At 46.4% G+C, this 14636-nt stretch overlaps 3 protein-coding genes across 4 annotated transcripts; 2 read left to right on the top strand and 1 right to left on the bottom strand.

Annotated features, from left to right (window-relative positions):
* Positions 4355-6402, top strand: LOC8055851 (plant UBX domain-containing protein 10). Its single transcript, XM_002462507.2, has 4 exons — positions 4355-5281; positions 5398-5613; positions 5720-5905; positions 6067-6402. The coding sequence occupies exons 1-4, from the start codon at positions 4691-4693 to the stop codon at positions 6295-6297; spliced, it is 1224 nt and encodes a 407-aa protein (XP_002462552.2). The 5' UTR covers positions 4355-4690; the 3' UTR covers positions 6298-6402.
* Positions 6581-8651, bottom strand: LOC8063766 (general transcription factor 3C polypeptide 5). 2 transcript variants are annotated; one of them, XM_021454983.1, is made up of 2 exons: positions 7984-8651; positions 6581-7890 (listed from the first exon to the last, which is right to left on the bottom strand). In XM_021454983.1, exons 1-2 carry the CDS (start codon positions 8363-8365, stop codon positions 6698-6700), a joined length of 1575 nt encoding a protein of 524 aa, XP_021310658.1. In that variant the 5' UTR covers positions 8366-8651; the 3' UTR covers positions 6581-6697. The 2 variants fall into 2 exon arrangements, with proteins under 2 accessions (XP_021310658.1, XP_002460429.1); XM_002460384.2 differs by having other exon boundaries at positions 6581-8650.
* Positions 12704-14240, top strand: LOC8063765. The gene is made up of 4 exons (XM_002462506.2): positions 12704-13294; positions 13405-13441; positions 13591-13712; positions 13851-14240. The coding sequence occupies exons 1-4, from the start codon at positions 13043-13045 to the stop codon at positions 13911-13913; spliced, it is 474 nt and encodes a 157-aa protein (XP_002462551.1). The 5' UTR covers positions 12704-13042; the 3' UTR covers positions 13914-14240.

The raw sequence follows: 14636 nt of genomic DNA, 5'->3' as shown, positions 1-14636 counted from the left end.
GTGGGCTCCAGCCCCCCTATGAGTCTTATTTGTCCATTAAATTAGTATTAATTAGTTTTAAATTTTTATTAATCTCTAGCTTTAACTCTATATGTTTACTATTTAGCTCCTCTCTTTGTCCCCATCCTAGATCCGCCACTGAAAATGGTTAATGTATTCAAGTGACGTACTGTATTTTGTAAGCACATCGATAAAAGGTTCCAAGTGCCCGAGGCACTTCTTTTTACCTTTGATGGACCGTAAAAATCTCATTGTAACATATAAGTTTGGCCATTGGGCATATATATGTATCTTAGAATTTTAGAGTCTGGAATATGTATTATTCCATCAATGAATAATGGAGCATGACGAGAGTGACTGCATTAACACAAATTTGGAACTAGTTAGCCTAGAATAGGACATAGGAAGCTTATTCGCTTGAGCTTATCTCTGAATGTACCAACCATTTAGCAATATTTTTCTCTAATAACAAATTAGATAATAGTATTTTCTATCATGGCTTATCTACGTGCAAAGGAAAAGGCAATAGTGGGTGTAGTGGTTGCATGGATGCTGGTTTCCGCGAAGCTTCCAGCTCCTCTCTGGCTGAGCAAAGGCGCGGCTCATCGTTCCATTCCCGGCAATAGTTCCCCGGCCACTCATTTGATTCCCGGCAGACGATATCTGAACATTATTCACCGGCAGTAGAGCGAATAGTGAGCGATCTAGCTTTGGGCCCTAGGAAAATCAGTCGCTCCATTAACCCCAAGACTAATTACTACCTCCATATGCAAGACGTTTGGATGTGGAAGTGCTGCACAAAACAAACTACCGGTCCAGTTGAGATAAAAAAAAACGGTCCAGTTTATAATAAGGTAATATAATCTTATATACCATGCATGGTTTCCTAAATTACAATTTGCTCACTCCCAAAAAGGCCGACGAACTTTTTACTTTCTAGCAATAATGGTGATGCAGTGGTTATCAAAAACATAATAATAATAATAATAATAATAATAATAATAATAATAATAATAATAATAATAATAATAATGATAATAATAATAATAATAATAATAATAATAATAATAATAATAATAATAATAATGATGATAATAATAATAATAATAATAATAATAATAATAATAATAATAATAATAATAATAATAATAATAATAATAATAATAATAATAATAATAATAATAATAATAATAATAATAATAATAATAATAATAATAATAATAATAATAATAATGCAGTGTAACTGCATAGAGTCGAGTTCGCATTTCGAGGCCGAATGAGGCCTTGTTTAGTTTCCAATAAATTTTGTAAAAAAATTCAGATTTTCCGTCACATCAAATCTTTCGCCGCATGCATAGAAATGTGCGTATGATTGATTAAAATTACCTACACACGATTAAACTCCCTTCATCGATCGAAATCATGGACCGAATTGCTCCGCGCGCAAGGATGCCGAGCAATTTTTATTTTTCTTGACACCAGTGCCATATGATCAAAAGAAACTAATAAAGCGTTAAAGCAATTACCATATGTCTGAAAGCGTCTTGTGTTTCTTGACTGGAGGGAATAATGTAGGTACAATGCTAGTGTAGTACGTAGTTGAACAAAATCTCTCCTAGCTTTATCGGCGGCTGGATGCCACGCCGAGGTCTAGAAAAGGTGATGGTTCATGTTTGCGCTAATTTAATAACGGACTGAGATTGGACGCGTGGCCTGTGTATCTGTACTGCCATGCACGTACGGGAGGCAAATATCAGTGGAGGATGGACACGGACGGAGTCTCGCGTCTGCAGTGTTGTGCACCGAATTTTCTTCCTCTATTTAAGTCCAGTCCCCGCCTCGTCCCTCCCACTCTACCGTCTCGAAGTCCTCCTCCTCTTCCTCCTGACGGTAAGTGTCCTCTCCCTTCTTTAACGTTGAAGCAAGCAAACCATTTGGTTTGCATTGGAGAGTGAGTGATGGTTAACACAGAGTCCCCTTTGCCCTTGGGACCCTATATGTTTGTGTGCGGTTTGCGTCGTGGAGAGATTTTTAGTCCATTTAATTTCTTAGGTCCTGTTTAGATTGGAGATGAAAATTTTTTGGATGTCACATCGGATGTGTCGGAAGGATGTCGGAAGAGATTTTTAGAAACTAATAAAAAAATAAATTACATAGCTCATCAGGAAACTACAAGACAAATCTATAAAGCATAATTAATCTATCATTAGCACATGTGAGTTACTGTAGCACTTAAGGCTAATCATGGAGTAACTAGGCTTAAAAGATTCGTCTCACGTTTTTCAATAAAACTGTGTAATTAGTTTATTTTTTTATGTACATTTAATGTTCCATGCATGTGTCCAAAGATTCGATAGGATGGACGAAAAAATTTTGGGTGGGAAACTAAACAGGGCCTTAGCTGATGATCAGAACTCTGTGTGTATTACAACCTTAATAACAACAAGCAAAGCAAACGATTGTTACTTCTTTGTTTTGTGTCAAACGAAAACCCAAGAGTCGGATCGTTTCTTTTATGTATATATAGAACACACAAGCAAGGAAAGGGGGGAAACATGTCTTCTTGTATACATGTTCACCCTGTTCACGTCCCCATACTTATACTTGTATGTTTGTTTGAGATGCATGGACTTGTGTGTGTCACTGAAGGTTTCTCCAACTCGATCGGATGAACAAGAACAACAACAAGGCATCGTCGTCAGTCGCGTGGCCGAGAAAGGAGACGCCGTTCGAATGGATCTGTCGATGGTCACTGCACGCCTGCCTAAGGGCTCGTTCGGTTAGCAGGGAACGAAACCTTGGAAAAAATCCAGCTGGAACAGTAGGCTTAATTTGTATAAAAAAGGCAAATCTGGAATAAATCCTGGCCTGGAAGCAGCTAACCGAACGAGCCCTAAAGCAGTTGATCAGGGCCCTGCCAGCTTTCAGAACCACCCTGGCCGTGCCAGACCTCAAGGTACCCGCTGGTGCAACTATTATTTATTTATTAGTAATTACGTACTAACTTCCTTCACTAATAAACACCCTTGACACCATTCGTTCATGATGAATTATTATTATGATTGATTACTACTATACGTGATCACACACACACAAGGATCGATCTATCCCCTGATTAATCAATCCATTTCCTGCATCTGTCTGCCTGCCTGCAATTGCAATTGCAAGCACAGCTCCTGACGCCCGCGCAGGCCAGCAACGCGCTGGCACTCCAGGACGCCGCGGTGTGGTTCGGCGTCGCGGGCGCCGGCGCGGCGGTGCTGGCGACGCTGCTCAGGGGCCGCGCCCGGATCCACCGGGCCCTCGCCTGCGTCGCCCTCGCGTCCGCCGTCGCCATCCACGGCGTCGTCACCTGGCTCATCGGGGTGGCCCTCGTCACCGGGGCGAACGACGACCTCCTCGTCGCCAGCGTCGTGTCGGCCGTCGGCTTCATCATCTTCGCCGCGGTCGACGCCAACGCCGCACTGGTGCTGCTCCGTCGACCTGGAGGGGAGGAGTGAGCCGGCCTCCCGCCGCCCGGCACGCTACCGGCAGTAGAAGTAGAGCAACGATTAAGCTGCCTCGTCGTCGATCAGGAGCCCGCTGAATAATCGTAGTACGTAATTTGTAGTTGTTTGTGATATCCCATCTCATGTCATGGTGCAATGCATGAGCTTGATGAGTACGTATGGATGGATTGACCTGTACGACTATATTATGGACTCAGTTGACCAGTGCAGGCTATGTATGAGCATGTCATATGTTTTAGACCTTAAGAGCAGTTACGTCCTTCGTCGGTATAATCTTTGGTGACATTATTAGTACTGAATGAATGGTGTTGGATTTCCTGTGCGATGAGCTTTATTTTCCGCTGTTTAATGAGGGCCCAATTTTAAATCAGGACAAGCGGCGGGGAAAGCAAGCTTCCATCTTTGAGTGTGCAAAAAAAAAAAAGCGTCCATGGGCCTACAACGAATCAGCCCAACAGGCGAAAACAAAACGACCCATGAAACGGAAGTTCTTCGCCAACCTTCAGCCACGCGCACGCACGCCGGAGTTGAGCCGCCGGTGCCGGACGCCGCCCGCGGCCGGGTATTTCGCTTGCCAAGCTCGCGTGGGACGTACCAGTGTACCACATACAGAAGTCTAGGCAGCAACACCATTTTTTTTCTTTCTCAGACGTTACGATGGTGCAGAGAGCTGTGTGTGTCCTTGTATTAAGTCTACACACCAATATTTAATTTTCCATGTAAATTCTAATACTTTTGTCGGAAATTAAACGTGCAAAGAGGGACGTTTCTTTGTTAACAACCCCGGGGTTAAAAGACGGCATTGCAGGCAGCTCCAGCTTACCCAGCTAGCTTGGGGATGGCACACACAATTCCTCACTAGTATTCTGTTCAAACTCGAAAAGCAGCAACACCACCAACACGTCTGGCAAGAGAACCCGATGTTCTTTGCATCAGAGGCCAAGACATAAAGCTCCCAAAGCATCCCAATTTCCCTCCTCTTTATTTCACCCGAGGCTTTAACAAAAGAGCAAAGCATAATCCATTCCTTAGCCCAGTGCCGCCGACTGCCTGCCGTGGCCGCCGCCCATTCATCAGTCCCTTCCAACTAGTTGCAAGAACAAATGCGAACGATGCAGATACCCACCCACCTCACCTGACCGATCGCAAAAGGCCGGCGGGCATCGCTGAAGAACCCAGCCATGTCGTCGTCGTCGTCGTCAGGTCCGGCGAGAGGGAGCAGCGCTAGCGCGGGCGAGAGCCTCCGGAACTCGTGCAACGACTTCGCCCGGACCCTGGCGCGGCTGCCGGCGAGTATCATGGAGGGGCTGTCGAGGTCCATCCCGCGCCGCGGCGCCACGAGGAGGAGCAGCGGCCACCCCTCGGCACTTCCCCATCACCTGCGGCCACCGCAGCAGCAACAGCTTCCGCTGCCTCCGTTCGTCCCCGAGGAGCTCTTGTTCTTCAGCGTGTTCGAGCAGCAGTACGGCGGCCACCACCCGTTCTTCTACGGGTGCCGCTTCGCCGACGCGCTGCGGGCCGCGCGGAGGGAGGGCAAGCTCGTCTTCGTGTACCTCCACGACCCGGGCCACCCTTACACGGAGCCCTTCTGCCGGAGGACGCTCTGCGCCGACGTCGTGGTGGAGTTCCTCGACGCCAACTTCGTGTCCTGGGGCGCCGTCACCGGCACCGGGGAGGGCCCCGGCATGGTGGCCTCGCTGCAGCCAGGCAGTTTCCCGTTCTGCGCCGTCGTTGCTCCCGTCTCCGACGAAAGCATCGCGGTCCTGCAACAGGTGGCTATCTGCAGTGCATGTCTTTGCCAGCGACAATTGTGATTTTAGCGTGTTCGGTGTTTGTGCCAAGAACTGAAACACACACGCCTTGCGATCTGTGATCGCCGTCACTGCAGGTGGAGGGGCCAGTCTCACCATCAGAGCTGGTGGAGATCTTGCAGCGCACCATCGACGAGCAGGGCGCGGCTTTCGGATCCTCCAGGCCTGTCGAGCAAGCTGCAGCTCCCAGATCCTCCAGATTGGCTGAGGAAGAAGAGAGGAGGTGGAGATCGGCGCAGCGGCTACGACAAGAACAGGACGTTGCTTACATGGAGTCCCTTCGGAAGGACCAGGTAGCTAGTCTTTTCTTGTCATGGCAGCATCCATATCTAGTCCCTCTGAATCCCCTGCTCTGAGGAGCCTACTGAACTGCAATCTCTTTGGCTTTTTTGGGTGCAGGAGAAAGAAAGATCCCGAAAGAGTCAGCAAGAGGGAGCTTCCATTGCCAGGCCGAGAGCAGGTAACGAGCTTCGCCCAAGACGTGCAGGCCAGGCACCAAGAGAACCTACCAAGACGACGACTCAGATCAGAGCATCCCCTCACAAGGAAACTGCTCCTTCACACAGAACTGAACCAAACACCAAGGTATGATAACGGGTAGCTTATGCAGACAAGAGTGCTCTTTGTTTTTCAAGAAATGTACTACGTGTTGTCATGTCATATGAAGAAAGGGTACTCTGGTAGATTACGCATACGGATTCTCTAGCCTATGCTTGTCAGGTTTGAACAATGGCATTCTTATGCAGATCATGGTAAGATTTCCCAACGGTGAGAGAAGGCAGCAGAGCTTCCATCACACGGACACCATCAGAGAGGTCTACAGGTATGTGGACTCCCAGAACATACCAGGAATTGGAAGCTATCAGCTCGTGCGAAGCTACCCGAGGAAGACCTACGGTCAGCAGCAGCTGGGGATGACTCTAGGAGATGCAGGTTTCTATCCGAGTGTGACATTGTACATTGAGCAGCTCCAGTGATTATACATACATGATGTAATTGTGAAACCGACATAAACTTCAAGCAAATGATGCAATGAGTATATCTGGAGATGTGTGCCAGAAATTTAGACAAATGTCTGTGTATACTCTTTAACTCAAATACGCATGTTTCACTTAGTTGAGAACCTTGTACTGGTAACCCACATATTTCATTTAACAGAAGACCTAGTACTAATACATATTTTATACTAAGTTACCCAAAATACTAGGTTTTCCCTTTCAAAAAATTATACCAAGTTCTTTTTTTAAACTAGTAAGTTCCTCAGTACCCAAAATAATTTAACAAATAAGGCATTTATGCAGTTCTTACATACATGTGAACCACTCTGTGGTTACAAAACTGAAGCTGGGGAAGATCACAGCTCCAATAAAAATCCAGCTAACCATCAGAATCTTCACCATCGCTGGGCTGTTCGTAAATTTCAAACTCCCCATCACTTGCATCGGCGTTCATAGGAGCATCACCTGATTTGTTTTGGCCATCTTCCTGCAATGGCAAGCTGCGCAGTACTTCTTCGAGGTATCCATTTGAGAAGCCTTCACCAAATGTATAGGAATCACCTAAGGTGAAATCATGAATATCCTCTGCCATAGGTGGAGAATCATAACCATCCAATTCCTCTTCCTCTTCTTCATCATCCACATCTTCACTATCAGAATTGTGAGGGCCAACTTGATCCTCAGTTCCAGTTTGTGTGGCAGGAACTTCATCAGCATCATTATCTTCTTTTGACCACTCAGATCTCGAAAGGGCTTCCTGCTTCTTGGACCTTTCAATAAGTTCATGGGCATTCCTCAACAAGTTTTTAGCTTCTTCATTATGCAATAAAGAGAGGAGCCTTATGCTCACTTGCAACCTCAGGGTTTTGATCATTGGCTTCGAAAACCAACCTGTAGAATGTGAACAAACTGATTGATAACAAGGTTTCCGAATTTCTGCTTGAATAAAGTCATCCTTCAGTTCATATAATTGCAGGAAGATGAAACTCTGTGATGGCATTGCTTCAAGCTTGCACATATCTGCCCACTTTTGAGACCCAGAATTCTTTGCCTTTAGAAGATACCGTAGCTCAGGGGGCATGCGAAAATCAATTCTCTGATATATTCGTGACTCAGAATCTTTGCGAGGGTCATATCCTCTTCTGATCCAGAATTTCCCAAAGGGTCCAGTAGAGAAGTAGTATCCAGCTCTAAACAGAAGCCTTTTGAATTGGCTTTGAGAGACATGTACACTATCATCAAGCAACCGCTCATAAAGTGATTGCCTTGGCCACACAGGACGCTCATCAAACAATTTGCAGACAGCCATTTGCCAATCCCAATCTAAAGAATTCTTTCGAACGTGGTCTTCCCAATTAATCTTCTCTGGGACAACTTGAGTGTTGAACGGAAGCGCAAGAGTTGGTCCAACGTTCATCTCCCACCGTTCTTGTATGACTCCCCTGTGCATGGTTTTAGATACGGCATTGGACGATGGTAGAAGCGCTATCTTTGTTGGTCTATCCTTCACTGAGAACAATGGGGGCACCAACATCATGACATCTCCATCTCCTTCATGATCTCCTGTCTTATCTAAACTTTCATCATCATTTTGAGAATCTGAACGCTTTCTTTTTCTCGTTTGTGCAGCATGTACTGGAACAACATGTTGAAAGTCTGCCATACCTTCGAAGTGGTAAGCAGTCCGGACACGAGCGACCACCTCGGCGCAAGGTGCCGGGGCTCCCTTACGCTTGGAGAGGCGCAGCAGAAGGCCAGTGGAGGCGCGGGACTGGCCGAAGGCTGGATGGCAGTAGGGGTCCTCGGGGCGGAAGCGGAGCTCGAGGCGGGCGCCGGGATCTGAGCTCCGGACCTTGGCGATGCCGGGGAGACCGCCGAGGGTGCGGGCGGCGCGGGCGGGGGAGGAGGGGTAGCCCGGGTAGTGCACGGCGAAGGCCTCGGCTGCTGGTAGCGTGCCGGAGATGGCGCCGTCTGTGATGGTCCATGGGGACGGCGGGGTCACCGGCTCTGGCGGCGCGGTGGTGGGGGGAGAGGGCGAGGAAGCCATTCGACTCGGGAAGGACTACGCCCCAGGGGGGACGAGCAGCTCGCTGGCGGGGAAGAAAGCAGAGGAAGGTGCACCGGTCGCTGGTGAGGCTCCGGTCGCGGGCGAGGGCGCGCTTGCGGCGGCGCGAGGCGCGAGGGGCCGCGCGGGCGGCGGCGCGAGGGCGCGAGGGCACCGGCAGGGGCAAACCGGTAGCGGGCGGGGCGAGCGCGCGGTCGCGGCTGCGGGTAAGGCTCCGGTCACAGGCGAGGGCGCGCTTGCGGCGGCGCGAGGGGCCGGTCGCGGGCGAGCTCTGCGCGGCGGTTGGGGGGGAAGGAGGTTGGGAGAGAGAGCTGTTATAACTTGGTTGGGCCAATATAAGCCGGCGTACAGTTTCCTTACTAGCACGGCCCACTAGTCACCAGTTGACAACCAACATGGGCCAACCCTAATCGTAGATAGATGTTAGCAAACATGCATCGGCAGTTTTTTTTTTTTTTGGGATATAAATGCATGGGCAGGTTGTGTTTTGGTCCGGGGACCTCGGAGCCGGGCTCAATCTTTTTTTTAAAACTAGGTAGTGTGTCCGTGCGTTGCTACGGGATAGCTAAATTTTTATAATAAAACATATGGATCACATGATAAGATAACAATACTGTGAAATTAAAGTAATATTTAATCAAAAAGTAAAGTTTGTAAAATTAACACAGTCATGGAGTGTCAGTGTCATAGGCTCACAAACTTATACCTTTCTGTGATGTAGTTAAAATAATATTTTATATTGATAGGAATAAATCTCCGATATTCATTTCTTTGTGCTTCATAAATGCAATTATCTCTCGCACTTTCAAGATACTGTACCTCCCGGCCTCTTTATCAAACTCTCCTAGGTTAATGTAACTTATGTAAGTATCCATGATCTGTATATATTGAGCCATTAAAAACAAATGACATTGAAGTTGCCTATGTTTAATTGAGTATTATGACTGCCATCTATTACCTTGTCATACAAGAATCTATATGGTAGAAAAAGACATTTTATGTGCTTTTTCAACCTTGGAACATCATCGATGAGTACAAGTTGCTCCTTCCCAGATGACGATGGACTTTTTTTGGTAGATTCAATGATGGCTCTATCACTTTTGGTACAAACATAATTTGAAAAAGACAACATACATATAGGATTAATCTTATAGGCTTAATTAATACTATTACAAGTATTAATTATTATTAAAAATAGGTAATAAATGAATAGTGTAATGGATGAAAAGTACACTATTTTCTAGCACGATGCAAGCCGACAATGATTTTTTGGGTTTGTTTGAACCCTCCAACAAATCATTACATAACAATTCTTTTTCTTTTGATGGATCCGCATCAGGAGAATAGCTTTGAGCCGGCTTGTGAACATCAACCTATGTCACATTAGTGTCGTGCTTGGTGGTATCGTCCTTCTCCTTGCACCATATCATTCATACTTGGCAGTGTCTTTCATCATGCTCTCGTCTTCCTTATATTGTACATGTCTCGTATCACCGCGGTCGGCTACCTGAGCTAGCACTGTGCTTTGCTACAGGAACAAAATAAATTAAGTGTTACTAATTAGTTGTAGTACACTGGAGCTAGTTGAAAGGTAGGGGCAACATCACAGGCAACTCAGAACCTTTGTAAATGATACTAATTAGTTGAGATTTCTAGCCTTTGTAAGGCCTTGTTTAGTTTTCAAAAAAAAATTACAAAATATTTCAGATTTTTCGTCACATCAAATCTGATGGCACATGCATGGAGCATTAAATATATATATAAAAAATAACTAATTATACAGTTTACTTATAATTTGTGAGACGAATCTTTTAAACCTAGTTAGTTATGATTAGAAAATATATGCAAATACAAACGAAAGTGTTACCGTGTATATTTGTGTTGTTTCTTTTTGAGAGGCTTGTTTACCCATAGCAGAGGTCCCTGATGTTGTAGCAGGCGACGAAGGACGGTGTGTCGATCTCCTTGATGTACAATGGCCGCTTCTGCCACAGCACGTCTCTCTGCTCAGCCTCTGTCCGTCCTCGGGTAGAACCACAGGATCTTGTTCTACACCACGCATGGGTACGATATGATGCCACGCACGCTCTGCTGCTCGCCTGCGGGATAAACGCGCATGCGCTGGCACCGTCGAAGCACCAGCCGTGGTACGCGCACCGGAGAGCGGTGCAAACAGGCGTCCTCGAAGACGACTCACCGATGCTGCGGTCGTAGCGCATGTGACAACGCTAAGCCCCAGAATCGTCTTGCCGTGCGGCGCGCTAGAGTCAAGGTAGCACACGAGGTGAACGGATACCGCTGGTCTAGCCAGTGGAACGCGCCACGCGGATGGCACGTCCTCGGCAGCGCAATGGTGGACGCCGACGACACCCAAAGCTGGGCCATGTGATGCGAGCGCCGTGGCGCCTGCAGCAACGCGTGCTGCTTAGCGGCCTCCTGGAGTTTAGTGATGGCACGATGGCAGCGGTGATGGTTAGCCAAGCGCTCCCCGTGCACGCGGATCGCATGCCATGCACGCAGTTATTGAGGAGAGGATAGGTTCCCTGTGATTGAGGCAATTCTTGAATGATTTTGTTTCCACTTTTGCGGGCAAGCGGCAGCCTAGTTCGAAGGTTCATGCGCATATACATTGCCTTCCAATTGTAGGACTTATAACTTCCGGACGAGCGTGTGATTTTGTTTCCATTTTTTTTTGAGCCGTGTCTTCCGTGCGAGCGTGTGATTTTGTTTCTTTTTGGAGCCGCTGTCGTTCGTACGCGTGATTTTGTTTCCTTTCGGAGCTAGCAGCGTTGTCCGTGCGCATGATTTTATTTCCTCTTGGAGCCATCCACGGGATCGCAAAGAGCGATGACACCGAGGTTACACCAAACTAAAGTTGCACGAAAAAGATGTCTTCCTTTTGTTCTTTTTAGTTGTAGGAGAAAAAATGCATAGTGTTGTGTATGCTCACAAGGCGGTGAGTGTGCTCATTGTAAACATATGTAATTCTCAAAAATAATCTCATAGATAAGATGGTTTTATTTTTTATGTTAGATTTTAGAGTTGGAGCCATCACAGTTCTTATTTGGCCAGAGAATAATGACTTCTTTGGAAAGAAAAAAAAATGCGTTTTCACCTTTTTTTTTCTATGAAATGAACTGTTTGGTATGAAATTATGTATAACTTTTTGTCAAATCTGTGTTCCAAAAAGGCTCACAAGATTTCTATTTTTTAGGTTCAAAGTGATCTGACGCCTTGCACTGAGGAAGAATGTCAATCTTACCCGCGGATACATGAGGTAAAGATGCGGGTAGGTTGCGGATAACAAATTTTACCCGTCAGCACCGGACGAGTACCAGTAATTTGAAAATTATGTGAATATGTGTCACCTATGTCATAAGTATATCATGTGAATTAACCCATTTAACATGTAATTTGTCACATATGCATAACATGTTGAACTATGAAGATGATATTTTATATAAATGGCTAAAAGTGATTATGTGAGCTATTAACTTGTTACTTCTTGCGTAAGTTATTTTGTGTTATTAGTATGCACATGAATTGTCGAATTATGAATCTATGATGTACTATGTCTTGTGAGCTACTATATTGTCCTAATAAACTACATGCAAGTGAGATTGACATATTTACGTGTCGTTTATCTATGAATTTATTATTTCATATCAGTATGGATTTTATTATTTGGTCTCTCTTAAATATACTCAATGGGTACCCGCTGGGCATGGGCGTGGGCGTGTGTATGAAATCTTACCATGAGTATGCTCACGCTAGGTAAAGGTGAGGGTCGCGAGCAGATAAATAATCTACTCGCACCTTACTTGACCAACTGCTATCCTTACAATATATCACATCTATCTGCGTATCGTTACCTCCTCATTACGATGGTGAGCTTTTTCTCAAAGTGACAGTAAACATTTTGCCAAGATTTTTGTTAGATGCAAAAAAGGACAAGTGTTCATGCCAAAGGGGTCTATACTAGCTAAAACAACTTTCTCTACCCACCACACTGAACACAACTAGCAAACTCAATGATAAGCTTAGCCACCATAAATTGTTCATGCCCTTTATTTAGCAAAAAAGATATAGGAAAATGGGATGGTAATACCTTGACATACAAATAGTATGGTAATTGTCAAAATATTTTGTATTATATTATAGAAATATATTTAAGGAATTGCATATACCACATCTTTAATAACGACAAAATGGAGAAAAAGGTATAAAAAAATGATTATAAGAATCAAGCAAAAAATTAAGACGAAACAATTAACCAGGGGTGCCACATCCTAATTCAGTATTCGCACGGTAGAAATCTGAATCTCTTGCGTTCTGGACTCCTTATCCTCATCCATGTTTCCTTCTCTCTCGCTCATCCTCTCTCATCGCAACGACAGCGAGCGCGCGCTGGCCCTCCTTCCCGTACCCGCACGCTCACCAGGAGGACCCCCTTGAGGACCGCGAGGGGGAGCGCCTCGCTGCTGCGGGCTGCCCGTCGTAGTAGGGGACCTCACCGACGGCGAGACGCCAACAAGGACAACGCGCGCTTCAACGGCACAGGCTTCTTTCCTCTGAGATTAATAAAGGATAAGGAGGCCCACCCGTCAGCGACTGCTCTCCGCAGCCGCAGCCGCACCCGCTCCCGCACCCGCAACGGCCATGGCCTTCGCCGCCGTCCTCGGCGCCCGCCCCCTCGCGGTGCCCGCCCCGCTATCCACCTCCACGCCGCCGCCATTCTTCGCCACTTCGGCCTACGCCTGTGTCCCGCGCCTCACAGCAGCAGCAGCAGCAGCACGCGCCGTACGGTACCGACGACGGGGCAGGCGGAGCCGCGCGGCCGCGGCGATTACCGCGTCGCTCGACCTCACCGAGGACAACGTCCGGCTGGCCCTAGACGAAGCCAAATCCGAGGCAAGGAAACTGAACTGATCTCCCTCCTCCCCACCCCCCCCATCGAAATGCCGTTGCAGTGCAGGCTTGCAGCCTCGAGCTAACGCTGTCTCTGGTCCTGTGCACGTCAGCTGGGGCAGCTGTTCGACACGTCGGTGGGCATCACAGGTGAAGGCCGGACCCGAGCGCTTACCCAGAAGACGCTGTAGTGCTAACTGTACCAAGAAATGGATTGGGGCTAATCCTTTTTATTTTAAGGAACTGGAGGGGCCGGGGGGCTAATCCTTTTTTCGTGGATGGTTCTTTGGTGGTTGCAGGGCAAGTTGATCTCGCGGAGTTGGACGGGCCGTTCGTGAAGCTCCGGCTCAAGGGCAAGTTCTGGCACACCCGCGCCACCGTGGTCGCGCGGATCGGCAACTACCTCAAGAACCGCATTCCGGTGAGGGTTTCTTCAGTTCTGGAGTGCTTGTTTCTTCTGCTTCAACGAATTATGTGGGTGTGGTCCGGTGCAGGAAATGGGGTGAGTGTGTACTATTGTGTAGCTGGTGGTGATCAATGAGGTTTATTTTTATTTCAGGAAATCTTGGAGGTGGAGATAGAAGATGAGAAACAATTGGATGATAGCCCCGCTGCTTTCTGAGGTATCGAATGATCAGAATTTAGATCAACCTTGTGATTCAACAGTATGTGCCTATTGAGGTTCAGGGAAAGGGATCGACACGCTTTCAGTCTTCAGAATTAGTCCTGGACTAGAAGTATGAGTGCTACTTAGTGCACCACCTACACTGTTCAGGCAAAATTCTTCTTGGAGGCTACATTTCCTACACAACTAGTCTTGTACTACGTTACTCTGTTAATGTCAAAACTATGAATCATGAGCGCATGAACTCTGCTTTCAATCATCACTGTGGCTCACATGACAAGAACATTCACCATTCCTCAAATCTGAAAACCTGAATTTACTGAATCTGAACGAGCAAATAATATATTGGATCTTGACTTTCTATACTATTCTCATAATCACAGTTCCAGCTTCAGGGACCTGCAGTTGCCTATATGGTTTGGTTTATACCGCATACACATTGATTGTAGATATCCATTATTTAGAGCCTTTTCGCTTGAGCTTATGTACCGAATCTGTCAGTCATTCAACAATATTTCTCTCTCACAATAAATCAGCGAATAGTATTATCAGTCATGGCTTTTGAGCAATAGAGGTATACTATTATTATGAAGAAACTGCATTGTATTGTTGAGGGGGACCGGCACCTACTTTGGGAGAAGTGTAATGGTTTTTCCCTTTAGGATCATCATCCTGTGTTTGAAAAAGTTCTGGAAATGATGCACATGCCTTGATTAAGAT

The sequence above is a fragment of the Sorghum bicolor genome, chromosome 2, assembly GCF_000003195.3.
Source record: "Sorghum bicolor cultivar BTx623 chromosome 2, Sorghum_bicolor_NCBIv3, whole genome shotgun sequence".
In the NCBI taxonomy this organism is placed as follows: Eukaryota; Viridiplantae; Streptophyta; class Magnoliopsida; order Poales; family Poaceae; genus Sorghum; species Sorghum bicolor.
This window is presented reverse-complemented; position numbering and strand designations above follow the sequence as displayed.